Source organism: Oryzias melastigma, linkage group LG6 (assembly GCF_002922805.2).
Source record: "Oryzias melastigma strain HK-1 linkage group LG6, ASM292280v2, whole genome shotgun sequence".
NCBI lineage: Eukaryota > Metazoa > Chordata > Actinopteri > Beloniformes > Adrianichthyidae > Oryzias > Oryzias melastigma.
Genome location: NC_050517.1, coordinates 20,696,519 through 20,723,345, shown reverse-complemented (window position 1 = coordinate 20,723,345; position 26,827 = coordinate 20,696,519). Strand labels below are relative to the sequence as shown.

Below are 26,827 nucleotides of genomic sequence, written 5' to 3'. Positions count from 1 at the left end.
TGTGTGTTTAATTAAAAAGCTGTAAGAGAGACAGTTTGAGGTTCTTTGTTTTTCCAATTTATTGTTAAGGATTCTTGATTACATTGAAACTAATAATTAAAATTCTTCTTTTTAGTGTGAATTTATTCAACTTCCCAATACACATTATTCTTCCCCATCTTTAAAGGTCTTGATGATGAAATTTGAAATAGAAAAGAGCTGAGTTTTTATTTATTGAATCATGTGTTTACAAGCGGTAATGTATTTTGAGGAAAATCCCAAAACTCTGTAAATGAGTTAAGCTTTACATTAGACATTTTATATGGGCTCACAATAAGATTCACAATCTTAAAATAAGAATAATTATGCGTGATGTCATGTTGTGTTTGGATTCATATGGTTTATCAAATAATTACATTTTGTTATTTGTCATTTGTTATTTTTGGGAAATTCCATATTCACAAATTCACCCTATTTTAATGTATTTTATCTGCATCTTAAATCATATTATTAAACAATGGAACACATGCAAAATCTGAAGGCTTCAAGAACATTTCATATCTTAAAGGAATTGGATATTTTTGAGTTTATATATATATATATTTGTATATATATTGTCACCCTCTGGTTTGTTAATGTTGTATGTTTATGTGCCACTTGCACTGTACTTTTTTTCTGTTACCTATTGTCAAAAAAAACAGATACTTGCAACCGCAAATGCATGTTTGCACGGAAATCAAGTTTCATCAAACCGTGAAATAAATCTGCCCCCAAAATAATTAGATTTGCAAATGTGTATAAAGGAATCTGCATACATGTAGAAAAGATTTGCATTTGTGAAGATGATTTATACATTTTTTTAGGATTCTTTTTAAAGATTGGAAAAAAAAAAACTGCATTCAAGCTCCTGAAGTTGCAGTTGTGAATTGTGTTCCTGTCTTTATACATCTTTATGATTGGATGGCCACAAATCAAACTGTCCAATCAAAGAGCAGATGGCTTACAGCCTAATGAAATCCTTAATAGAAAATTTGGAAATAAAATGCAGAGATGGCTATGATTTCAGAAGTAATAAAAGTTGTGACTATTTCCAAATTTTCAATTGCATCTGCAAAAAAGATGCTCGAAAAAAAATGTAGCAATTATTTTACAAATGGAATTTTTTTTTACAGGCATGCAGATCCTTTTTTATACATTTGCAAACCTAAATTTTTTGGGCATATTTATTTTGCGGTATTATGAAACTTGATTTATGTGCGGACATGCAGTTGTGAATCTATACCTTCCTTTCACTGATTGTGTGTTTGGATGCCTTATTTATTTATTTATTTTTGGATTCCTGACCCTCTAATGTGAAGCTGCTGCTGGCTTTGAAGCCCTCGGAGGATTCGTATCTCTGGGCTCGTGCAGCCGACCGAGTGAGTGTCAGAAAGATTCCAGGCTGGCTGACGAGCTCGAATGAGGTGTATCCTGGCAGAAACAGCCCCTGATGCTGGATAAAGGTTGCTCTGCGGCTGAACTCGGCCCCTCGACTCCAGTGCTCCAGCTGAAGGCGGCTGCGCCCCGACACTGCAAGGAAATAGTTGGGTCTCTCTGCAGACTCGAGTGACACCACAGAGACACCTATAAAAACATAAAACGTTTGATTAGTTCACTCAAAACACAAAATAATTCAGTGTCTGGGTGACAGCTCACGTGAGCTCCTGTCCTTCTGCAGGCCTGGGGTGATCATGAAGTTGAACAGCAGGCCTGGTGGGGGCAGCTGACCGGGTCGTTCCCTGACTAGTGGAAAGACGGAGCTGCTGGTGCGATTCGCTCCAAACATGGTGTCGTTAAAGGCAGCGCTCACCAAGGAAAATGGGCCATCACCTAGTTCTGCGGGAAAATGAGACAGCAAGACAGGAAGTGAGTGTGATGACAAGCTCTGTGGGAATAAAGTGATAGGAGGGGGGAGAGGGGGCTCACTCATACACACCTTGATTGTAGTATTCACAGTCATAGGCTGAAAGTGGAAGTTTTCCATAACACAAAAAATGTGCAGAATGTTAGAATAATAACGTATATCAGCAGAACTGCAATCAAAAGAGCTACTGTTTGTACGCATGTGAGCATACTCACGACAAACAGAGGGGGATCTCCAGTGTATCGTGACCCCCTGTTGACAGCACTTGTGTGCATATGCAGCAATAGACGTGCAGAGACACTCACAGTCTCCCCCACGGTTACAATTGCACGTGTCTGTCAGACAGTTTCTATAAAACCAGGCCACGTCAACCTGAAAGACACAACAACATTTACACACAATCATAAAGTCTAAATCTCTCTGGGAGGGCTGGGGGAGGTCGTCCTCATAGGACGAGCAAGTCGTAAATAATTCAGATATGAAGCCCTGATGAGATATCAGGACAAAGAAATGTGGGCCAACCTCTGCTGCAACAGGTATCACATGACCTGCATGACGGGCAGAACGCCTGAGAGTCAGCTGACCTGCCCACACGACGCAGATCAACGCTATCTTTATGTTGTGACAATGGGCTTTACTAAGTTATATCATTACCAGGAAGGATGTGTGCTGCAAACTGAATAGAATATTTAAGTTGAATAGAAATATTGAGTCATTTTAGGTGAACAATCTTCAGTGATGAGCATCATTTCAAAAACAAATTTACCCACTGTGGAACAAATAAAATGTTTTTTTAATAATCAACTTAATTAATTATATGCATATTTTTACATAAGTATATGTTAGAGGAGTGGGCAAACTACGGCCCCGGGGCCACATGTGTAATATTTAATCTGGCCCGCCAAACTAGAATAAATTCTTTTGATAATCCTAATTATTATCCCTGTATTTCAGGTGTCTCCCCTTAGATGGTGCAGTATAGAATCATTGACCTCTGTCTAGAAAGTCATTTTGCATTCATGTTTTTTTTGTTTCTTTTTTTTTTAGATTTGTTGTTTTTCTGAAGTTCATATTTCTGCGTCATTTTTCTCATTATTCCAACAGCACACAAACGCAGCATTTCTTTGATTTTAAGTTTTTCTCTAAAAGATTTCATCCTAATGGTGCAGTTGGCACAAAAATTTAATAAAAAAGTTCAGCATTTTAAAAATATATTAATTTTTAATCAAAATTAGCATGTGTTTGTCCAAATTTCCTGTCATTTATTTCTGAGGCGGATTACCAAAACACACCATGCATCTGCTCCTGGTGTGGCCCTTTTGTCAAATTTTAGAACCTTTTGTGACCCACAAGTGAAAAAGTTCCCCACCCCTGTGTTAGAACTACCTTTCATAATGAAACACTGTAGAGAAACTTACAAAGTTCAAGAGAGAATAAAGAAAAACTGTCTCTAGAAACAAATAAAGCCAGAATAAGTCCAAGTTGTCTAACAAAGTGAATCTTTGTGCTCTGCATTGATCATATTTAGCTACAAAATTCAACACAAATACCAAATTCTCTTTAAATTAAGGCACATTATTTCAAGCAATTAACATGATTTCTTAGACCAAAGACAAAAAAAAGTCTCCTCTCAACAAAAAGAAATGTACACATTTGTTTAAAGAGCTAAAGTTTATGACCAATAAATTGTTTTTGTACAAACTAACATGGCTCCATCTACTGGCCATAAATAGAAGAACGACATTCCATTAAAGCCCTGAGGGGCGTTTGTGTCCTGCCGTCCAGCATCTGTGTGGCATTTACCTCCAAAGAACAGTGTATTTGTGGGATCAGTTAAGCGTTGTTCCCATAACCTCTGTCCAACCTCCACTACTCAGTCACTGGGAAGATAAGCTTTTTATTGCCACGTTCTCTCTGGCTGGTCATGTGTGTCTGTGTGGTTCAGTTAAGTGGCACTCACCACGTTATGACAGGGTGCAAAGACATCGCTGTAGAGAAGAGCGCACTCCCGTTTGGCGTACGGCTGTCTTCCCAAGTCGCCTTCACACGGCCGCTCAACTATGTAGTCACTTTCACACTGAAACACCAGCACACACACAGAGAAGGCGATCAAGTGTCTGATTACTCTTAAATATCACAGACGACTCAAGGGAGACAAGTACGTAAGAGTGAGACAGACAAAGATAAAAAGAAGAAAGGAGCTGGAGTTGGGATCAATGCAGGGGGAGCTGAGTCATACCTGTCCCAGAGCCCAGCTGTCTCCAAACGTCTGAGCGTTATTGACTTCCATGTGGCTGGATGTGGTCATGTCGTTCACCGTCACACTGTCAAAGTTTCCACACAGCCCACTGAAGCGACCCTGAGGAAAAACCAGGTCACGTCTTTGGACAGAAAGCCACGCCACTCGATGACAAAGTACAAAAAAAAAGTTTTCAGTTTTCATTCATACCTTCCACTGAGGTCCAGCTCGGATGTGGACGGTTGTCTTTCGGTCCCAGAGGATGGTGAGATCCTGGCTGGAGAAATGGACAACGGTGTAGTAACCTGCTTTCCAGAGCTCAAACTCGGACTCTCGACCCACGACGGTGGAGGGGCTCTGAAAGGAAAACAAACATTTTTGACACAAGGGGAGAAAGATGAGTGTGTAGATCGTTTGTGAATTTTTGTACAGGATTGCCGGAGTTGTCTGTGAAGTAGATCTTGGTCAGCCCCACGTGGATGACCAGTATTTTCATGCAAACAATGCCACTCTCATAGCAGTCCTTGTTTTGGGCCACAATGGACACTTCGGTGTCTCCGATGCTCTGGCGAGAAAAAGGAGGGAAAAAATATTAGCTAAAAAAATAAAATATCCAAGTTTAACTTATTCCTTTAAGATAAAAACTAGATTTTTTTAATTATTTCATCAAATTTATTCCAGCAAACAAATCTGTCCTGATAAATGAGACAGAAAAGGAACACACAGACAAAGCTATGACCTGCTTCCTGATTCTTTTCAGGTCGGCGTGGTGGCCAGCAGTCCATCTGGTCGGATTCTGAATGTTTGTTCTGCTAATTCTAATTCTATATCCCTGGGAGCGCGGGAGCCCTGGGGTTTGATGTGAACACTGCTTTCTTTGTACCACTTTCAGGTTTGCTCAACATCTACTTGCGTTACTGTAGTGCGCAGCCACACACAAACACACTTCAATCTGCTCTAATTAAAACCATTTCTCACTTCCAAGATCGGGAGACGACTTGGATCTGGTTTTTACAAATCAAATCATTCTTAACCTGGAATTGTATGGGATGTGCTTCAGTTACATTTCTTAAAATAAATGTGTCTAGGTCAGTTGGTTTTAATCATTTAAAAAGAATAGTCTACAAATTATATATAAAGCCTGTTACTATTCCAACAATTTACGCAGATAAAAATAAAAGAATATTCATTTAGACTCACTTTCAGCAGGTAGACCTGACAGTCGGAGTAGTAGTCATATTCAAGACCATCGAAGGTATGATAGTGTCTGTCACTGTAAGCTGTGCACACAGCTGGACATGGAGAATAGCTGCAGTTGAAAAAGCCGCGATGGCACACACTGAGAAAATTGACACATGATAGAGGAAGAAAAAAAACAGTTAAAATGTCTCTTAATGCTAATAGATGCACATTTATAAATAAATACATTAGATTCAGTAAATGTGATATATAAATATCTGTCTTAGACAGCCTAAATATATATAGTTGCAACAAAAAGTATGAGAATCCTTCAGAATTTCTTGGATTTCTGCAGGAATTTGTCATAAAATATGTTGTGATCTTCATCACATGATAAACACAGTCTGCTTAAACTAATACATCTTAACTAGGTTGAAGTTATTGCTGCTAAATGAGGATCAGCCAGTTATTAATTCTGAGGGTTCACATATTTTACACATTTTGTTCAATAAAAACACAAAAACCTATTTTTTTGTATTGTATTATTTTAACCAAATAAAATAAGTCATTTAATGTGACTTAGATAAAGATCACAACATATTTTATGACAAATTCCTGCAGAAATCCAAGTAATCCCAAAGGATTCACATACTTTTTCTTGCCACTGTATTTATATTTTGCTTGAAATTAGTTGTAGGAACTCCTAAAAGCATTCACCATTTATAGCAAGGTGTTTCCACACTTTGTCCAGGCAGATACTCCAGTCCGAGCCAGGCACAGGGACAATTCTCTGGATAGTAGCACTCCCCCTGATGCAGCACCAGCCTTCACAGATAAAAACCAAAAGTACTCAACACACTCACAAGCTCTTTACATAAATTCTTTCTCTGCAATTCAGTCCATTAATTAAAATTGATTATTGTCTGGCATCCGCTTCAAGGCAGTCGCTGTTTGATTTGCATTTACTTGTAAAGCTTTATCTGTAGCATATTTTGAAAAAAAAAAAAAAACGATTTTTTCTTCTTATTTCTTTTTACTTATGCCTAAAAATAATGACATTTAATTTATATTGGTTCTAATGGTAACAACATAATATATATTTTTTTCTTTTTTATTAACTTGTCCTGTCTGACAGCTAAGCAAGCAGATAGGAGCTGAAGGTCTTTTGAGTTGGATTTACTTTTACAATAGGGGTTATAAAAGTTATGAACAATTTCCTATTTTGAACAAAAATATTTCTTCTTCATATTTCTTTTTTGTTTATGCCTAAAAAACAACATTTAATTGTTGTGTTTTCTAAAGTGTGAAGTCAGACTATACTGGGTTTTGGTCAGTGAGAAATCAACTCAAATGGCTCTTTAAGAGTCGAAGGTTGCAGGAAATTACAAATTTGAGACAAATTTCAAAATAAAAGCTCATGCCAAACAGGGACGTAGAATGAAGCCATTCAATTAATGAATAGTTGTTATTCAACAGTGATAAACTTGTGGTTAAAATGGGGGAGTTTTACAAAGTAAAATAAATGTTGCATTACTAAAGAAAGTAATACATAATGTTTCAAATAAAGAAAAAGTTTTCCAAGAAAGCTACTGAGAGTGTTTTAAAAAACAATAGACAGGAAGCAGCGTCTTATATTACCCAGGAGGGCAGACACAGCCAGGTATGCACGGCGTATTGGGTGGGCAGGTGAGGTTCAACATCAGGTTACGGCAGGTCGGGGCACAGGCCACGCCTCCTCTTTGCTCAATGCAGCTGTGGTACACCTTTCCCTCCGGACACTCCCCGACCTCTACGCTATCCGGCTCTACGATTATTAAGCAAACAGACACAAACGGATGTGAGAAAATCAGTCCACCAATCACTCAAAGCTGCGACAGCTCATGGGAAACGAGCTACAACGGCAGACATCAGCCTCTTGATTTCAGTGAGAGCGATGGAGCCTGAAACGGCACTTTGTTGTTGGGAGCAGGAACTGAAGGAGGGGGGCAGGTGCAGAGAGGTTACCTTTTTCCTCTGGCTCACACTCCAGCTTCCCATTTCGGCACAGGCTGGTGGGAGAGGCAGGAGAGGAGGGAGAAAGGGGGTGAGTGTTGGTGAAACAGAATAATGCTATTAAACACAACACTGGTTTAAGTGCTCCCCGTCTCATCTGACCATCACCTGAGCTTTTACTGTTTTCTCAAACCTGTCAGACAGTGAGAACAAGTACGTTTCGCTGGGTGTAATGAGCACAGAGGGGTAAAAGTAGGACCTTTTTGGATTTAGTGGTCTTACCAAGGTCCTGATGCACTGAAGGTCACCTCGCCCGGCTGCGACACGCCGTTCATGGAGTAACAGTGACATTGTGACCTGAGGAGGAATTCACAGAACTATACTTCTGTTGCTGATAATTATACGTTTTGAGCTTCTGAGGTAGATTAGTCTCACAGCTGCACACAGCGCTGGCGAACATCATCATAGTAACTGCCTTCTGGACAGCCACACCCCTCTGCGCAGTCGTCCGGGACACACGTCTCAGAACTGGACAGCCCTCGACAGGACCGGCCACAGTACGACACACACGAGTGGTACAGCATACCTCCAAGACATACCATACCTGTGCTTACAAAAGTACAGAATTAGCAGTTTTAAAGAAGTGCAAAGCCATAAATTAAAAGGCAGGTACTTAACCACACTCGGAGACTTGAGCTCTGAAGTCAACGTTGACTCCGTGTTTAGAGCACAGGTAAGTGTAGTGGGCCAGGGCTGTGCACATGCAGCTGCTCCCACAGAGGCAGGCCTGATAGCGGCACTGCTGCTGGTAGATGTTTGGGCTGATGTAACCGTGACAAGGAGCGAACGCACTTCCCACGAGAACCTCGCACTGGGATGCGTAGTAGACTGAGATAAAACAAATGAAAAGCTAAGAAATATGATCAAATCAATATAACCAAAAAAACGCTTTAAAATTGAGCAAAATGAATCCAAAGAAATGCAAACTTGAAAAAATTAGTAAAATCTGATGTTGCAAAAAAATTACCATTGTGCTGGTTCACTTCACATGGGTCTATAATGGGAAGATTTACTGGAGCAATGCAAGCAGAAGAAACCTTCCAGGCGTTGGCATGAAGCTGAGGAGTGCCCTCGATCATTCCTGCAGGAGACCTGCACAAACACAATCAGCAAAAAGATTTATTTATTTGTCATTTTTTTGCCCAATAAATCGGGGGTCCCCAAACTGGCCCCCCCAAACACTCTCAGAGACGCATCCTTTTTTTTCTCAATCTGGCCGATCGAGACACACATTAAACATGACTTTTTATTCCACCCAGTGTGAACTATGACGGGAGACGACATGTGTCAAAGTCGAGGCTCGTGGGCCGGATCCGGCCCCCCGGGTAATTATATATGGCCCTCCAGATCATTTTATTTTATTGTTATTAATAGCCCGATGTTATTTCTAACTTGTATAATTTTGAAAAAATATATTTTTATGGAGAGTAAAAATATTGAGTTATTTAAGGTTTAAATTGATTTATTCTGGAATAATATTCCTGACTTTTTATTTTGTTTGTTAAAAAGTTACAGTTTGAAAGTTTTACAAATTGGCTTTTTGCTAGATTTTTTGAGTATTTTGACATTTACTAGGAATTTTTTGGCTATTTTGGAGTTTAGCTAATATTTCAGCTACATGCTAGCTGTTTCGGCTAATTTTGGCTTTTTTTTTAAAAGTTTTTTAGGATATGTTAGGATATACGTTTATTTTTTCAGCTACCTCCTAGCTTTTTTGGTTAACCTAAATTTTTTAGGTTAATTTGGCCTTTAGCTAATGTTTTAGCTGGCTTTCAGCTTCAGCGTTTTTAGCTATCAAATTCAGCATCTTGAGCTATCAGCACTAGCATCTTTATCAGCCAAATTCAGCTTACAGCATTCACACTAGCATTAACTCGGGCAATACCACATACCTAGTTGATAATTATATTAAAAAGTAATGGTTTTAAAGTTTAGAAGATTTAGTTTTAGTGTGTTCAATGAATGTTTATCCTGTTCGGCCCGCGACCTAAAGTGCGTTTTGGATTTTGGCCCCTTGTGTGATTGAGTTCGACACTCTGGGGATAGACTGTTTATTGGTTTCATTTTTAAAATGTTTTATTTTTTTCAATGAAGATTACAGAAAAATAATTATTTAAATTTGGCTATATGTGGCTTTCTGGAAAACCATAAATGTTTAAGTTTAGGCTTTTATTGTTACACCCCGGCTCCAAATCACAGAAGGAAACAGTTATGTGGCCCTCACAAGAAAACGTTTGTGTGTTAAAGGTACTCGCTTACAGGAAATCGTCTCGAAGATTGCCATTGAAGGTCCCGCAAAGCCCCAAAGTATGTCCGTGCCAGTGGCTGTCGAGCTGCAAATACAGACGGCCCCCTCGAGCGTCGTAGTGCAACCTCAACCCGATGCCCGCCTTCAGCTGTGTGAACACAGACGTTAGCCTGCGCACCTCAACCGCATCTAGAGAGTCACAAAAAAATCCTATGAATGAGCTTATTCTGAAGATCACCAAAAAAAACAAACAGTCAAATGAAGTTAACAATTTAGTAAACTCTACCATCGATGTAGGGCAGGGCGGGGGCTTGGTTCACACCGATTATGACATCCCCCTCTCTTGTCAGGGTGATCTGATGACTCACATCTTCATCCAACACCACTGTTACTGACTGAATACACACCTGCTGCTGCAGAAATACAAAGGATGATTATCTAAATTAAATACATTTTTGTTGTTTGTCTCTACAAACTTTATGAAAATGCGCAGAATCTCGGTTATACATGGAAATTAAAAACTGAGTTTAGAACCCTAAAAGGGCAATTTGTGTGTGGTTGTTGAGCCATTAACAATAGACAAAGGTTCCAGGTACTTCATTGAATGCTGCTTGTTTGATCATGAAGGTAATTAAGACTTTTATTCTTTTTAATCTGCTAATGCTAGAGCTAGCTTTGACTGCAGAAGATCTTTTCTTTCCAGTTAAAGTTACTTACATTTTCGTGTTCACAAAACCACAAAAAAAAGAGCTTAAGTAAGACAATTTCAACGTGTCTTACAATAAAAAAAAACTAATTACTGTTGGTTATTTTCTGATGTAGCTCCCATTTGTTTTTGCTCATAATTATATCTGACCCCTGCAAGATAAACAAGTATAAAAATAACTTAAAACACGTGCAAATAACATCAATCAAAATAGAAACCGTTAGAATAATATCTGCTTAAATGAAATTTGGATCTTTTCAAATATTGAAGGATTATTATGGGGGAAGAATTCGGATTCGGCCTTTATATACTGCAGACTTTTTTTTGTTACAGAACTGGACTTAAGCGAAATTATTATATGCTGTCTGATTGGCTTTAATTGACATCATGTTATTTTATTATTTTATATTCAAATTTGATTTCTTCCCTCATTCTCATGACTTACTTGCACCAAAAAAGAAGCAAGAATCAGCCTTTAGTGTGTTTGTTAAATATCACTATAATAATTAAAAGTTTGATAAAATTACAAACATTAAAACTGTAGATATGTTGAGAAAAATTTGTCTAAATGCATCTTTAATTGATGTTTACAGAACTTTGGCATTTTATCTAAGAAATTAACAGTTGTAAAAGCTTATTAATCTTCCCCTTTTCAATTTAGAAATTAAATAAATTCATTTTTGGGGGGCTTTCTGAAGAAAATGACAAGAAATCGGGGTTTCAAGGACCTAAAAATATCACTAGAGTCAAAATTCCAGCATAAACAAGATGATAAAGATAGAGCTCTAATACCACTAATCAGAGTTGTAGTGGACTATTTAAGCAGCCTCTATATTTAGCAAACCTCTTGCAGAGTCAGAACAGAACACCATATTAGCAATCATCATGAGAACAAAGCAGTTGATTAAACTGATGAAGAGCATAAAAGCCCCTGATTTGTTTGAAAAGCGCATAATTTTGTCAGACGAGACCAAAGCTCCATTTTTCATGTCAAGTGTTTGACGTGTTCAGAGCAAACCTGAGTGTTACAGTGCAAACAGTCTGTAGTAATCGGGGGAAGTGTGGCTTAAAGACAAGAAATAACATGTGATACCCCTTTTACTTAGTTAAAGCTAGAAGGGAATTTATGTTGATAGAAGTGATATTGCACACATGTATAACGCCTCAGATTTACATGACGTGTGCATGTTATACCTCTGAACATGTTGTATACTGCAATGTGACGGTAAATCTGTTGCTGCTGCGGCTCTTTGCCAGCACATACTGACACGCCCCGGGCTGGAGAAACATCCTGCCATCAAACGTGGTCACAAACACATCCCCTGCAACTGTGCACTCGGCTATAAAGAAACAGACGAAAGAAAAACTTGATTTTTCTGAGCCGTTTCCTTCTTTTTCAGTATTAACAGACTCTTGGTTATCACCTGTGCAGTTATTCTCAGTGCAGTTCCAAACGCCTCCCATGCACACGCTAAAATTAAAAAGCGCCACAAATCAGCCGGACACGTCAAACGGCACAAATTCATCAGCAGCTCACACTCACCAAACACTGCAACCCTGCTGGAGCACCTGTCCTTGTATGTACGAGGTACCATGGTAAACACAGGGGCACTGAGAGGCCGCGATGCAAGTCCCGTTTTGTAAGATGAGGCCTGAAACTCAAAAGAAGTTCAATCACACTGGCACAATAAAATGCAGGAAAAGTAATGTTATTTTGTTGTAAAATAACACACCATCGGGGCAGTAACAACCATCCAAACAATGCAGGTTTGTTCCTAGACATTCTTTCTCAAAGGTACAGGTGGGTGGGCAGCAGCTGATACAGTCTCTGTACACAAAACTCTCTTCACAGCCATCGTCTACACACAAAAATACAAAAATGACAGTTGTGTTGTGTGAACAGAAAGTTTAATACAAGAATTTTTCTGGGGATCTTGAAAGAACTGAAACTTACTGCATGAAGGGAAGCTGTCTCTCCACTCTCTGACTGGATATCCAACATGTGAGCAAGCTCTGGTGTATTCAACCAAAGCGTGACAAAATGTTTCCTCATCATCAGACCTAAACCGAGTCACAAATACATTAGGCAGACCATAGCAGCTAAACAGACAATAGAACTATAAATAGCATTTGATACCCTGCATTAAGGATTATTGCTAGATTAATTATATAGATATGTTTTTTAGGGAGATGTCCATAAATGGCTGTCAAATTATATTGCTAAAGGATCCCAATGTGTCAATCATTGGTTTTGGCTCTAAAAGGAATACAATCAATTATGGAGTACCTCAAGGATCCATTTTAGGTCCTTTATTGCTTTTTATAAATAATCTTGCATAAATTGATGTAAAATTACACACAGACCTAGAAAAATACTCTACTTGGTTTCAAGTCATCTCTGAATTAAAAAAAAAAGTAATTTAATAGCATTTGAACGAAATTAACAAATCGAAGATTCAATTGTCCGTTATTTAGGTATTCAATTAGATGACAAACGTCTTTGGAGAAATCAAACTGGTGATGTTTGCAAAAAATTACAAAATCTATGGGTATGACAAGAAGAATTAGAAACTATGTTCACCCTTCAGTTATATCAACATTGCGATTCTTTAATTTATCCACAGCTCTCTCATTACAATATTATATGAGCGAGTACATTTCCTAGCTTTTTGAAAATAATTTCACTTTTGCAAAATACATTTTTTTGGTTTAAGTGGCCCACTTTTCTCCAGGTAATACATTTTCAAACACGTACTTTTACTGTTAGGACTATTCGTGGTAAAGGTCAACTCAGTTTCCAACGTTATTTCATAAAGGAAGATCAAATTCCCTCTTATGATAACAGATAAAGCCAAATATTTCTTCTTCTGTTTATTTATAAAACACTGGTTCAATTGTCTCTCCAGTTCCACGACACAAAGTTGTTAAATTCATTTGTTTATTTAAAAAAGCAGTAATAAGTAAAAAAAAAACAAGTCTGAAGCTTGTTTAAAATCTATCAGTATAGTTGAACAATACATAATTAATATATGTGTATTTAAAAATGTAATGAGAAAATAATTGTTTGTTAAGCTAAACTTGAGGATAATTATTTGACCAGGATGATTAAATTGTTGACTTTTGTGTTTTAGATGTTTATATTCATTATTTTTTTACTTTCTTTCTGTAAAGTTCTATCGGTGTTTGAAAAAAAAAAGAGTTTCTATCACATGCCATCACATATTTTAACTTTCTATGTTTTGATTAATCTTGTTGTACTAGAATGTTCTTTTTTATGTGAATATAAATCAAATCTAATCTAAAAAGGTCGTTTGTTTGACTTACACACAGAGGTCAGAGACACAGCTCGCAACAAAGGGATTTGGATCAATGTTTTCATGACATGACAGGAAGGGAAAGAAGAGAAGAGCGCTGCATTTTTCAATGGCGTCCTGTACATATTAACAAAAAAAAAGATAAAAAAATAGCAATAATAGTCTTTTAAGGACAGCGTTTAATCTCATGAAAACGAACAAAAGTGTCACAAAGGAGGCTAAATGTTGAGAGCAACAGAAAGGAAGGTTAGTTCTCACATCCATGTCCGACTCAGATTGGCAGGGGCCGTTGAATTCCAGATCTACAGAAGGACATGCTCGCTCGTGAGGAAGGTCCACAGCCCAACTGTTAGCAAACACCGCTGGCTCATCTGTTCGAATGCCTGGAACACAAAGTCAGCCAGGGAAAATTAAACATCGGCACTCTCAGAAATTAAAACAAAAGGCTGAAAAAGGTTTACACAAGATAAATATTTCCAGAAAGTACTTTAAAACACTCTCTTGATGTTTGGTTCAACCTTCAAAGCATGAATTGGAAATCTATTACATCAAAAACTTGGGAGAGATATTTGTAAGATTGTAAACAGGCTGGGGGAAATAAACAGTGGCAGTTTGGCAGCCAGAGCATTTGTAAATGACTCTTTTTTTCCTGAGCTTAGCATCACACCACCAAACAGCTTTCTGCCTGAACGCACAGTAAACCACAGGTCATGTTACTGACTGACTATCCGGGGAGAAATCTGTACTTCACTTCTTCCACTTTGGTCTCTGCGGGATCAAAAACTGGAAATAATCAGCACTGACCGTATAATAACAATGATTGCGGTGAGTAGGTGAAAGGACAAGAGGAGCAGGGGCCGGCCATACCCCGAGCGGTGGTGAGGTCATCGCCAGGGATGTGGTTAAAATTCCCACACAGGCCACACGGAGCCCCCTGGTGTTCTTCGCTCATCTTCAAGTAGACCCCCGAGCTTCCGTCCCAGGCCAAAGAGAAGCCGAACACACTCTTCACAAGCAGATAATCCGCCAGGCGCTCTATGAACACCCCGCCGACAGTCTGAGGCAAACTTAGCCTGATTTTTCAAGGAAACAGACACAATCATAAACTGGGAGATGAAGTCACGCTCATTAAAATCCACCAATTTAATTCTGCTTTCACACCTGCGTCCTCCTTGATGGACCTGATACCCAGAGATGTGAATCTCTTCCTCATTTGGGAAGAAAAGACTGAGCGCTCTGGGACACGAATACACACTGTCCTCACATGACCTACTGTTATGAACCTGATGGATACAAACAAACAAACAGGTCAATAAAACGGGTAAATTCATCTCAACGCTACATAATCAAATGGAGATCTTTTATGATTGGCCTCACCCAAACTGTGTACTGAGGTGTGGTTGAGTGGCAGTCCTGGGCCAGAACATAAGAGCAGGTTCCAGGGAAGTAGAAGTAGATGCCGTCAAAAGTTTCATAGTGGTGCTGGCCCCATGACCTGCAGATCCCGTCTCTGTCTTGGCCCTGATTAGGTACTGAGAGCCAAAAGAGACAATTATTCTTTGATTTTGATATTCTTTGATTTACTCAAACTTTTCAACCGTTAACACGATCAATGACACGCGCCACTTTTCACCTTCAGAATCCGCTGCAATTACATTGATCGTGTTAACGGTTAAAAAGTTCCAATATGCTAAGGAATTTGTGTTTAAGTGACACCTGTGACGCTTCAGGTGTTAAAGGGTTAAAGTCCCCCATGACATATTTTTTATTATTATTAAAAAAAAAAAATTCTCAGTAGCGTTTTAATTCTGAAGTTTTTAACCAAAATCCTACAATCTAAATGTCTTTAAAGTCAAATTTTCCATGTTGATTTGATGCCTCTGTTTCCAAAATCTCCTCTGAGGGGGCGTGGCTTTTGGGGCTGAGCTTAGCAACCCCGCCCCTGATCCCAATTCTTTCTGATTATGATAGTTCTGTGTCTCGCTAGCATAAATCTTCACCGCTGCTACATAAAAATGTCCAGCAATATCAGTAATGTCTAGTCATATCGTTTTAAAGACGGATGTCAGATCGAACAAGGAAGTGAAGAGCTTTGTGGACCGAACTTCCTCCAAAAGTCTGATTCTTTCTCCTTCTAGTTCACCAAAGACTCTAGTAGCTAATTATGTTTATTGACGTTGACCAATAAATTCCATCCATTGGTTTCCTCAAAGCAGAATCTTTGGGAAGATAATGAAAGCTAACATTAAAATGCTCTTTTATTGATTTACAATCCTTTACAACTGCAGTCAAATGAGTCGCCGTTCACATTTCAAAAAGACTCCGTGGAGTCTCTGAGATTTTCCAGCGTTCTCAGTCCTGCTACATAAGTATCCTAAGAAACTCACACACAAAAATCCAGTGACGGCTAATTTGACCACGGAAATGTGAACGGCGGCTCATTTGACTGCAGTCAATGGGAAGATTCCGTCTTCTCTTCTCCAGCACCTGAGCTAGACAGGCTAGCCGGGCCAGATGAGGGGTTTAGTGCACGTGCAGCAGAGCTGTAGTGACGTAAAGAAGATCATTAATTTAAACAGAGTTTGTTTGCAACAGTTTGACTGACAGTGATTTAAAGAGAAGTACTCCAAAATGCAAAAACGAAATGATTTCTTATTACATTTGTTCTCTTTTATAAGAAAAATGCTACAGATAAATCCTAAAATCTCAAAAAACAGGATTTTCATTGGAAGGGGACTTTAAAGTGTCTCAGTTTGGTGCCAAACAATCAGAAACTGACATTTTTTGGAAATTACAGAGAAGACACGTCATTTATCTTGTTCTGTCACGATGTTTATTTCTTTTGTATTCGTTGAACCGATCAGAGGAAAATGAATACCTGAGTGCTCTAAAAGCCCTTTGTTACTGGAAATCCCCATCGCTGCTTTTGCCAAGATGGGGCCTAAGACGCTTCCCAGAATCTGAGGGAGTGGGCCACGGTGAGAGTGAATCGCATCTCGTGACCTTATTAGCGAGTTTGCGCACTAATCGGGTTGTTTAGCCAAAATGTCTGATCTCGTATTTCTAACATAACTGATCATCAGTGTCATTTCTGTTTCTAGAAAGAACTTTATTGCATTTGGCCTTTGGATGTCACTTAGTTCCTTAAAATGAGACCAGCGTGACCTGAGATACCCTGATAAGAAGCCTGTTGAATGTGTAGAAACCAGAAACTCCGTCACTCAGCCCTTACCCTGCTTTCTGAGGGCAAAAGACTTAATAGCTGCCCCTGGAGGGATCAAATCTGTCAATATGTAGGTGGGTGGTGGAATGTTGTGTATCAACCAAAACAGATAGAAACCAAAGAAAACTAATAATGATGTGTCAATTAATCTTGAGGTAATTAAAGTTTGCTGACGGATTGCTGACACTGATTCTTGTAACCTTCATTGTTTGGAGAAATTAAAAGCATAAGGAGCAGCTTCATGGGTTGGAGACAGAGCACAGCAGACATGAAAGGACCATCAGTAGATGTGCATGAGCGTGTTACTCACTGATCTGGCAGCGATCTCCCAAAGCCTGGAACTGAGCACAGTCACAAACGCCACTCTCCTGACACCAGCCACCATTGAGGCAACCACAATACTCTGGAAAAGATGATCCTTCACTCGTTCACGTTTCCCTGCATGCATCACTCATTTGGTCGCATATTTACCTGAAGATGCATCTCTAGCTGTGTAGTTGTGCAAAATGTTGCGTGATAGGGTGTCTTCTGACACCAATGGTCTATATGTCTTAGAAAATCACCAAAAAAAGTAGAGATTAATAGCAGTTCTGGAAGTCATTATTAGACTTTAACATCCTCAAAACAGCAACGTACGATAAAAGTAAATGAGGGAAAAGCTTATGTCTTAGTGAGTGTACAAAGACAGCTTTGTGCCAGAGAGGGTGTTGTGCTCATGAGGGTGCCCTGACCTCACTCTGGTTCTCTTAGGTGTAGTGTACAAACCTCCTCCCCGAGGAGATCCCGTTTCCTCCGAAGTGCATTAGCCCTTCTACGCGCACACACACACACGCACCCACAAACATGCACATTAGTGGGAAGAAACAGTCAAAGGGGAGACTTAAATGCACTTTACACCACTTGAATTGAGACTCAAAACTGCTTTTTACTGAGGCTTCACACACAAAAGAATCAAGCGCACACACATTTTGTTCACTGTCCATGTCATACAATCAAAGTCTGCATTTATCATTAATATTCTATCATTTTGCATGAGAATAAACAAAAATAAATGACAATGTGTTCCTTAAATGTAGCTGACATACTGAAAATTTTAATTACCTCTGTGATTTCCCCACTGCCAGTGAAAGGTGACTCTGAGCTCCTAAGTAAAAAACAAAAAGTGAGTCTTGACCAAACAAACAAACAAAAAAAGGGAAATTCTGGTTGCATCTTTATTTAAATGGTCTAAAATAATTTAACATCACAAAATTTTAACTATGGAAATCCTATAAGTGATGAAGATGATCTATTGATGATCAATAGATCATCTAGTGATGATCTATTTAGACAAAAACTATAATTGTACATGAATTAATAAATCAGGATAAACTATTTTGCAGCAAAATAAATAATTCTAATTATAATTCGACTTTGGCTTGATAAAACTGACTCACCCTCAAGTAACAGCAAGTGGGAGACTGAAAAGGACATGAGAAGAAATCTTTCCACTGTCCACTTGACGTTCATCTCAGAGTCCGACAGGAAGTCCCACCGAAGCGTTAACGGTGCATTTCAACTGTCCCGGGAGGACGGGCGGGTGGACGTCTGCTTTACGGCGCGCTCTGCGTGCGTGCTGACGACAGCGTCCGTCTGGAGTAGATGAACAGTCTGTCCGCTGCACCTGTGTGAGCAGGTGAGCAGCCTCTCCGCGCCCTGACGCACCAACATCCCAGTCAGCCAGGAGGCTGGGACCGCGGCTCTGTCCCCCAATCAAGGAGGTTTCCCCCTTATCTATCATCTACTGAGAGACTTCAGTCAGTTCAGTTCACATGAGGGAGTGGGGAAAGAAGCGGGGCCACTGCTTTCAACGAGTTTGAGGAAATAAACAAAATATTCTTTCTTAAAAATAGCAACAACAACAAATCTTCTTTTATTCTCAAGAATAATATTTCATGATTTTTTAAAGTTATTTCTTAAACCAAAAACAATCTGCAGTGTAGGGATTAGCACTTTTGCCGAGAAGACCCTGGTTGAACCCCGGCTGGGACCTTTCTGTTTAGAGTTTGTATGCTCTCCATTTTCTTCAAGCATTGCCTCTTCCCATATGTTAACTGGCATCTCTAAAAGGTTCCTTGGTTGTGATTTTAGGTGTGTGCTTTTTTCGCTCTGTGTGGGCCAATGATGGACTGGCAAATGCCTTGGACCTGGGTGTACTGCCCCACGGTCACAGCCAGAAAAGAATCCATTGACCTTGTGACCCCAAAAGGGACTTAAGGTTGGATGTAAATGGAGAGAAAATGAATGGATATCTACTTACACATGCTGACAGTCAGGTTTTTAATCATCAAACTAACTAACAAAAAAAAAAAAAACAATCAGCTCTTCAGATAAAAGTATAGCTAAAAGACCCACTGATAAAAATCGTCTTTTAGACATGTTTTTGTAGCATTTTTCTCATGGTAAAGAGGAAGTACATGATAATTATGTACGTTTAAAACAGAGTTTTTTTTTTTAGTATTTCTTAATTCAAATCAGTAGAATCAGAAAACCGGATGCTCGGGAAAGCTCATTAATGACGCACTTACTGAAATGGGCGTGCCAAAGTCTCACTCCACACGCCATTCTGCTGCCTGGCTTGTACACGACCAGATATTCATTTTCCTCGTTCGACTTGGCGTCTGACTAAAAACTGTACGACTGCATTTCCAACGTTGTTAGTCGTTATTTTTGAGCTATCAATGCTAGCTTGAGGCAATAAACTCGCGCGCGAGCATACAGGGTTCCCAGAGACGGGGAGGGGCGGGGTTTCTCCGAGACCATAGTCCCGCCCACAACCCAGAATTTTCTCTAATGAGCTAAAATGTCTTAGAAAAAAACAGCCTTTTTTTTATTTTGGCTAAAAACGTCATATTAACAATTAAAAGATCACTGGGAACTGTTTTACAAAAGGAAAAAAAATGGTTGGAGTGTGACTTTAACATGTTCGTGTTGCATTTTTCTTGTGATAAACAACATTAAAAATAATTTTAAATGAAAACTGCCCTTACCAAAAATAAGTATACTTCAAGTATATTTTTAAAAGTATAAAGTATAAAAAAAGTATATACCAAGTATACTTAAAAAATATACTGGAAGTATACCAAATATACTTTTTTGTACTAAATTGGCCCGCGTTTAGTATATAAAAGTATACTTATAAGTATACTTAAAGTAAACTTTCTAGTATACTACTAGTTTACTGGCAATAAACTTTAAGTTGACTCTAAGTTTATTATAAGTAAACTTTATAGTATACTTTTAGTTTACTTTAAGTCTACTTTAAGTTTATGGAAGTATACTTAAAAAAAACCTTCTGGTATGCTTTTAGTGTACTTCAAGTTTATGAAAGTATACTTATAATAACCTTTCTGGTAATCTTTATTGCATTTCAGAGTATTTCTTTATTTAAACCGTTTTGTATCAGGCCCTCCGGGTTATTATATCAGGCCCTCCAGATCATTTTATTTCATTGTTTTTATTGGCCTGATATTATCGTGTGCTTTTTTTCTAACTTTTTGGCAAAATGTATATTTTATTTTTTTAGTGAAAACTAAAACTTTTTTTAATAAATCCATGACTTGTTTTGGAATATTTTAGAAGTAGCAGAAGATGACATTATTATCTCACTGTCACTTTAGAATCAAAGGAGAATAAAAAAGCTCCAAACAATGAAAATATAAGAAAAATGTGACAAATTGCGAAAAGACAAAAAAAAGATTTGATCAATTTGCATCTAATGAAACTGTGATGTTTTAACATGTACTTCTTGTGTTTATTTTGACATAGTTTCATAGCAAATGAAAATTATCAGGGCGAACTTTAAAAGCAAAAATAATTGAAACAATGTTGACTGTAATATTTTAGTTTTGTCTCCCTCTGCAGGCTAACAGTGTTTACAACAGTTAATTTTCCATAGTAAACAGACAAAATGACTTGCATTATTTAAAAAGACATTTATTGGATTTATTGCATAATACATTTAGATATATATTTGTTTATAAAATGAAAGGAAGCAGGAATTAGAGGAATCTCCTGATGGTAAAAGGCGGAAATATTCATTTTGATAATCTATGGGAATAAGCTTAATGAGAAGTTCTTTAACCTATAAGTATCTTGGTGTTTGAATGGAAGGAAATAAAGAAAAGCGAGGAAAATCCGTTTGGAATAACTTGAGGTAAATCCTGGCTTTCCCTGCTGGGGGTCACTTCTTGTTAGAAATGAGAAGGTTGACCTCGTCTTCTGGTTTGAGGCTGTGCCACTGCGCTATCGGCCTCCGTGGGTTTGCCAGCATGTCGGACCAGTGGCGCTGCTCAGTCCCGCTGCTGTTCGAACCAAGCAGCACCTTCCCGATGGCGTCATTCTTCCCGATCTTATCGTAGTCCAGCACGGTCACTCCTACCTGCACCTTCTGTCAAGGAAAATAGACGCAAAAATGACATTTCTGATAGACAGAGTTGTGTGTGTAAAGGTAGAATTGTGTGGACCTCTATTTGTTCACAGGGCACTTCAAAGCTGAATGACTCATTGTAGTAAGGGTTTAAAGTATTTTTCTTTATTGTTGTTTTCTTCTTTTTGAGTCTTTTCCCGTTCTGCATCAAGTGAATCTTCACGTAAGGGTCTGGAAAAGAGAAGTATGCAGTTTGTCCGTTTATGTTGACAAATGTAATGGAAATGTATTGTCTTTTTAATATTTGGGCTCACCTGATAGTCCCCCCACATCCATTTTTTTCAGGTTTTTGGCCTCCAGAATCACCACCGTCAGCTTCCCTGCAGTCGGCACATACCTCAGAGACAAACATATGTCTCCCAGCCGCTCACTCTAATGCACAGAAAATGAGTTTGTTGTTGGACGAACGTTTAATATGGATGATCGAGTTGGTCCTCCCGGGGGTCTTCAAAAACGCAACTACTCTGTACTGCGTCTGGATTTTCAAATTAGGTTCTGTCACCTTCTTTCCCTCAATCACAAAGAAACACATTGCAGGATAAAAGACAATCTAGAGGACTTTCATTTCATGTTTCTCTCTTTCATGCTGCTCCCACCTCCTCCTTCTCTGCCTTCTGCAGATCTCTCCACTCCTGCAGAGACTGGCTGAAGTCCACGCTGCTCATCGGTATCTTCACAGCTCCGATGGCATCATGTTTGGAGAAGCGGTCAAAGTCGTACACAGTCATCACCAGCGTCCTTCCTCCCATCTCGGCGTATGGTACCTGCACATAAAAGCTATTAAAACAAATCTCTTTTATTTGATGGACATTTTTACTCAACTTTACCTTAAATGTAAACGTCTCATTAAAGGTGGGTTCCAGAGTTTTTCTGTGAACTTTAGTTTCAAATTTTTTCTTTTTGTCCGGGAGCAGGTAGAGCTTAACGTAGGGGTCGGAGCTGCCTCCCACATCCATCGCGGGAAGCTCTGAAGCCTCCAGGACGCCCACCACCAGCTATACAGTGAAAAGACCACATAATTGACAGGATAAAGGGAAAAAAAAATTCAAATGTGACATTTTTAAGCTGGCAGATGGGGTGCCAAAACACGCTGACCAGCAGAAGCTCACCGTGTTTTCTGTGAAGTTGTAGTCCAGAGTGAAATGTAGTCTGCCAAGCTTTTCATCCTCCTTTAGCTCATTTTCTGATAGTGCCGTTTCTTTTTTAAGTTCCTCTTTCAAGGGCTGCACACACATAAACACACACATTTTTTAATCTATTTTCAAACCATACTTGCATTAAAATATGTTGAAAGTACGCTGTGAGATACCCTTTTAGCACATTATTGTTAAATATGCTTTAAAACATCAGCTTTGCAACTTTTAGGATTAATGTACAGAATTTCCACTAGTCTGATCATGCACAGACGGTTTCTTTAGTTCAGGATGACCTGGATGATACATTACAAGGACGATGTATCTGCGGGAGGTGACTGTAGGGGTGGACGTGTGTGTGTGTTTGGCCCACCTCATTGTAACTGCCATCCATTTCGGTGTCAAAGCCTCCTTTGCTCTTCTCCTTTCCCTTTTTTTTCTCCTTCTCTTTGTCCTTGTCCTTCTTTTTTACGCACTTCTTCCACACGCAGATCACACATGACAGGATCACACACAAACTCACAACGCAAAGAGCCGCCGCAGTCCACGACGGTTCTGCAGAACCACAGACACAGCAGGGAAAAACAGAATTGTTTCAAACAGTTTTGATCTTTAAATACATGAACACAAAAAAACACAGGTCAGTTCACAAAGTCCCTCCAATTTTTACTGTTTTAACACGTTATTGAGACATTTTTCTAACAAATTAGAACATATTTAAATAAAATTACCATTTCTGAGTACTCCTTTACTTAAATTGTGATTCAAGAGGCGACAAAAACAATGAAAAAGAGCTTATTTGTGATGTAGAAAATACAGAGTGAACCACAAGCTGCCTGTTCCACTCCGTTCAGATCATAGACTGTAAAAACAATTTTATTTTATACAGTCTATGGTTCAGATTCTTCCACTTGAAGACGACTAGATCCATGTGTATCTGTAAGCTAGCTAGGTGACGGGAAGTGGAGATGGACAATACATCAACATTGAAATCTGAGAAATTCAAAATCATAAGTCCCACTGGTAGTAAAATCTACATTCAATCAATGAGAGTTTGATTTATTTAAAGATATCCCACCATTTTTAAATAGTTGGAAAGTGGTAGATTTAATAAAGCTCAACTTCTGCACGTTCCTTGACTAACATGCCTAAATTTTGTTAGAAATGTTCCCATTCTTTTGTTAATGTTATGCTTTCAAGATGTTTATTTTTCTTTATTTTTCAGTTGTGTTTCCTTACTGAAATGTTATTGGCATGCTGGAAAAATAAAAGCACTATCACAAAGTTAAAAGAAGAATATGTTATGTATCAGCAGTGTCAAACTGAATCATACAGTGGGGCCAAAATCCAAAACACACCTTACTTAGGTCGCGGGCCAAACAGGATAAACATTTATTGAACTCCTAAAAAAAAATAAATTGTTAAAACTTTTAAAAAAGTACCTTTTATAACTATGAGTAAAACAGACAGGAATATTGTTCCAGAATAAATCAGCTTAAACTTTAAATAACTTTCAATATTTTACTCTCCTTAATAACATATTCAGTCAAAATTATACAAGTTAGTTGCTTCAATATGTTACCAAAATAACATTGGGCAGTTTATAATTTATAAAATGATGTGGAGGGCCAGATATAATTACCTCGTGGGCCGGATCTGAGGCTTGACTTTGACTCATGTGTTACATATATTTGTGTGTGTATATTTTAAGCCAAACTTATAGTTTCATTTTTAATTGGAATGATTCTACATGTTACTGCCAAGAAGTCTTTTTTGATTCGTATTCACCCTTAAAGGGATGTATTTGTGAAATAACATAAATGTATGCAAGGTCTTGTTTGTATGTTTTAGAAAGCCGGCTCAGTGGCCTTGTGGTGGAGTGTCCGGCCTGAGACTGGAAGGTCAAGAGTTCAAATCCAGCTTGAGTCATTCTAAAAATGATACCCAGCGCCTCCCTGCTTGACACTCAGCATGAAGGGGTTGGATTGGGGGAGTTAAACCACCAAATGGCTCCTAAGTGCAGCTGTGTCTGCATTTGACCCATCCCCCCAATAGGGATGGATCAATGCGGAAAACGAATTTCATGCACTTAGGTGTGTGTGACAAAAAATGTAACGTTGACAGAAATATGCAAAAAAGTATCTTGGAGAATGTATGTTTTGTGCATGAAAAGTGCTCAACTCACTGTGGATGGTTTGGAGTTCGTGCATAAACTTGCTGGGATTTTGGCTGCCATGTTGGTTTCGACCTGGAGGGGTTGTTGGTTTTGACTCCACGGAGGGAGAGGACGCATTGCTCCTTGCAGCTTGATGGTTCATTACTGAACGATTCTAGAGTTGAACAAGCAAAAGAAAAGACACGTTTTTTTAAGCACAAAACTGCGCAACAAACTTTTCCACATTTACAGAAAATTTGAATCTACCACTTTGTCATTTCACAAATGTAAATTTCTCTATCCGATATTTAAACAGTAACATGACGACGCCTGTCAAATCACGTCTCCTGTTTCTGCTGATCTGGCAAAAGCATTGAACACAGGATATGAAAGTTGCTGTCTTGGCCAAAGTTGCTGACATGGAGTTGTGAGACATGTAGGGGTTGATGCACCACGCATGGATCTCTGCTGCGGGTCTCAGAGACGAGTGTCATGGACCAAGGTCACGCTAGAATGATAAAAATTTGAGAAGAATGTCCCTCTTTGCCAAAACTTGACTTCTAAGCACAATTTTTTTCCTAGTGTATTGTTTTTCTATTCTGCAGGCATCACAGCTATTGAGTGACGAGGCTTATTCAGCAGATGGGATCATGCACCCAGGCAGGCGCTGATCTCAGTTTATGCCTGCAATTTCAGGGTTGTATACAGATTTCAGACAAAAGTAGAAAAAAAGGAAAATTAATAGCAGCACTTAAAGGTATCCGTTCAGTTTATTTTAATTGTTCCTCCCTTTAATACAATAACGTTTCTACTTCTACCAATTCTTAACTTTTTTTTTTAAGATTCTCTCAACCTGTTCAAGATTTTAAAAGAAACTTGTTTCCAGATCAGCTTTAATTTACATTTAAGGCAAAATCTAGGAGTCAAAGTGTAGAATGAGGAAAATATCTACAGTAAAACTGTTTAATTCTCCACTAAATTATTTTTTTAACTACACAATATGATCTATATTTTATTCTGTTGATCATAATTTTGTCATTTTGTACCTAGAAAGTAGAAAACATTTTGCTTTTTAATATGTCAAAGAAGAAAAGAAAAGAAAATCAAAGCCATACCTGTATTTAGAAGTCACGGCCACAGAATTCTTTTTTCCCCACAACTCAAACAAAGATGCAGAGAGAATTAAAACACTTTGTATCAGCGTGCTGCCCTTTACCTCCCAGGTCCAACTGCACTTGAGGCTTCAAGAACAGTGAAGGCAGGTGTGTGAAAGCTGGATCAAGAGGCAGCAGCACAGAGGGGTGGGGCCAGATGAGGTTGGCATAGGTGTATGTGTGTGTTGGTGTGTAAGTTAATCATTAGGGTGAATGTGTTCTTTTCTGTCCATTCAGGTCCCATGGGAGCTGCGGTCTCACTGCTGACATCCCACCTCTCTAGACCTCCGTCTCAATCCTACAGGTCACCCTCACTTGGCCGCTCATGCATATTCATCCGAATAGTGACACTGCTTTTTTTGCGCTTATTAGCATACTAAGAGTTCAGCAGTGGGGGACATTTGCATTCAAAGTGGACAGCTCTGTATGTCATTTTGTGTGTGTGTGTGTGCATCTTTACATCTGGCGATGGCTGCAGAACTGTCTCATATTCTCTATGTACTGTATGGACGATGTTGCCTGATTTAGAAACTCAGGATGTGGTTTCTGCAGCAACAGAGATCAGATTCCGACCCCGCCCAGTTCACCTTGAGGTTCCTGTGTTCCTGAGGAATGACACAAAAGGAAGGAGTACAGTAGATGGGCTGCAGGATGGTACATACTAGCTTAATACAATCCTATTTTCTGCTATAAGTGTTATAATATTTAGGCTAGTTAATCATCAGAGGACTTTAATTTGTGACAATTTGTATGTGCATGCTGGTCGTTTTTGCCATTACAAGGTCTAATTCAGCAGCACATGAACTTAAAAAAATAACATTTTTACATTTTGATGATTTATTAAAATGCATACTTTCTTGATTAAGCAAAATGCCATTGAACTGATTAAAGTGTGAAGACTGTAAAAAGACCACATGAGAAAAACATGCATGAAAAAAGATTTTTTTTTTTTGCCCTTGGCCTTTTCTTTGCAATTTCTGTGGCATACATTTAACATATAAAGATGGTATGAGTGATAAAAAATAAAGGAAGATGATTTAACACCCAAACTGACCAAAATTACGTGCCCACCAA

General features: G+C 38.7%; 2 protein-coding genes across 5 annotated transcripts in view; both read right to left on the bottom strand.

Annotated features, from left to right (window-relative positions):
• Positions 1-19,627, bottom strand: part of otogl (otogelin-like) — a 37,229-nt gene extending 17,602 nt beyond the window's left edge. Inside the window, exons 1-34 of one of the 3 annotated variants that reach the window (XM_024282048.2) lie at positions 19,411-19,627; positions 18,280-18,623; positions 17,945-17,987; positions 17,609-17,654; positions 17,315-17,393; positions 17,154-17,246; positions 14,998-15,152; positions 14,782-14,903; positions 14,488-14,693; positions 13,879-14,003; positions 13,631-13,737; positions 12,261-12,367; positions 12,040-12,165; positions 11,850-11,958; positions 11,731-11,777; positions 11,501-11,646; positions 9,887-10,013; positions 9,612-9,789; positions 8,320-8,444; positions 7,971-8,180; positions 7,728-7,896; positions 7,575-7,649; positions 7,305-7,348; positions 6,939-7,104; positions 6,018-6,125; positions 5,322-5,460; positions 4,552-4,686; positions 4,332-4,478; positions 4,122-4,241; positions 3,843-3,959; positions 2,098-2,254; positions 1,955-1,981; positions 1,675-1,854; positions 1,324-1,602 (exon numbers count right to left, since the gene is read on the bottom strand). In XM_024282048.2, coding sequence (XP_024137816.1) covers positions 1,324-1,602; positions 1,675-1,854; positions 1,955-1,981; positions 2,098-2,254; positions 3,843-3,959; positions 4,122-4,241; positions 4,332-4,478; positions 4,552-4,686; positions 5,322-5,460; positions 6,018-6,125; positions 6,939-7,104; positions 7,305-7,348; positions 7,575-7,649; positions 7,728-7,896; positions 7,971-8,180; positions 8,320-8,444; positions 9,612-9,789; positions 9,887-10,013; positions 11,501-11,646; positions 11,731-11,777; positions 11,850-11,958; positions 12,040-12,165; positions 12,261-12,367; positions 13,631-13,737; positions 13,879-14,003; positions 14,488-14,693; positions 14,782-14,903; positions 14,998-15,152; positions 17,154-17,246; positions 17,315-17,393; positions 17,609-17,654; positions 17,945-17,987; positions 18,280-18,352 — 4,087 coding nt within the window. In that variant the 5' untranslated portion in view covers positions 18,353-18,623; positions 19,411-19,627. The remainder of the gene's footprint in view (positions 1-1,323; positions 1,603-1,674; positions 1,855-1,954; positions 1,982-2,097; positions 2,255-3,842; positions 3,960-4,121; positions 4,242-4,331; positions 4,479-4,551; positions 4,687-5,321; positions 5,461-6,017; positions 6,126-6,938; positions 7,105-7,304; positions 7,349-7,574; positions 7,650-7,727; positions 7,897-7,970; positions 8,181-8,319; positions 8,445-9,611; positions 9,790-9,886; positions 10,014-11,500; positions 11,647-11,730; positions 11,778-11,849; positions 11,959-12,039; positions 12,166-12,260; positions 12,368-13,630; positions 13,738-13,878; positions 14,004-14,487; positions 14,694-14,781; positions 14,904-14,997; positions 15,153-17,153; positions 17,247-17,314; positions 17,394-17,608; positions 17,655-17,944; positions 17,988-18,279; positions 18,624-19,410) is intronic. The other 2 variants (XM_024282049.2, XM_024282050.2) reach the window with 2 other exon arrangements.
• A 1,175-nt stretch (positions 19,628-20,802) lies between these two features.
• On the bottom strand, positions 20,803-26,531 carry syt1b (synaptotagmin Ib). Of its 2 annotated transcripts, XM_024282051.2 has the most exons (9): positions 25,715-26,531; positions 24,630-24,774; positions 22,818-22,999; positions 22,421-22,534; positions 22,139-22,306; positions 21,908-22,075; positions 21,566-21,683; positions 21,349-21,482; positions 20,803-21,272 (listed from the first exon to the last, which is right to left on the bottom strand). In XM_024282051.2, the coding sequence occupies exons 2-9, from the start codon at positions 24,760-24,762 to the stop codon at positions 21,066-21,068; spliced, it is 1,224 nt and encodes a 407-aa protein (XP_024137819.1). In that variant the 5' UTR covers positions 24,763-24,774; positions 25,715-26,531; the 3' UTR covers positions 20,803-21,065. The 2 variants fall into 2 exon arrangements, with proteins under 2 accessions (XP_024137819.1, XP_036068288.1); XM_036212395.1 differs by lacking the exon at positions 25,715-26,531 and having other exon boundaries at positions 24,630-25,398.
• Between the last annotated feature and the right edge of the window lie 296 nt (positions 26,532-26,827).

Excerpts from the sequence above, each read along its gene's own strand:
- syt1b (XM_024282051.2), bottom strand. The coding sequence starts at position 24,762 with ATGAACCATCAAGCTGCAAGGAGCAATGCGTCCTCTCCCTCCGTGGAG. Across the intron at positions 23,000-24,629 it reads CGAACTCCAAACCATCCACA|AACCGTCGTGGACTGCGGCG; the intron begins GTGAGTTGAGCA and ends GTGGTTCTGCAG. Across the intron at positions 22,307-22,420 it reads ACAACTTCACAGAAAACACG|CTGGTGGTGGGCGTCCTGGA; the intron begins GTGAGCTTCTGC and ends TTCACTGTATAG.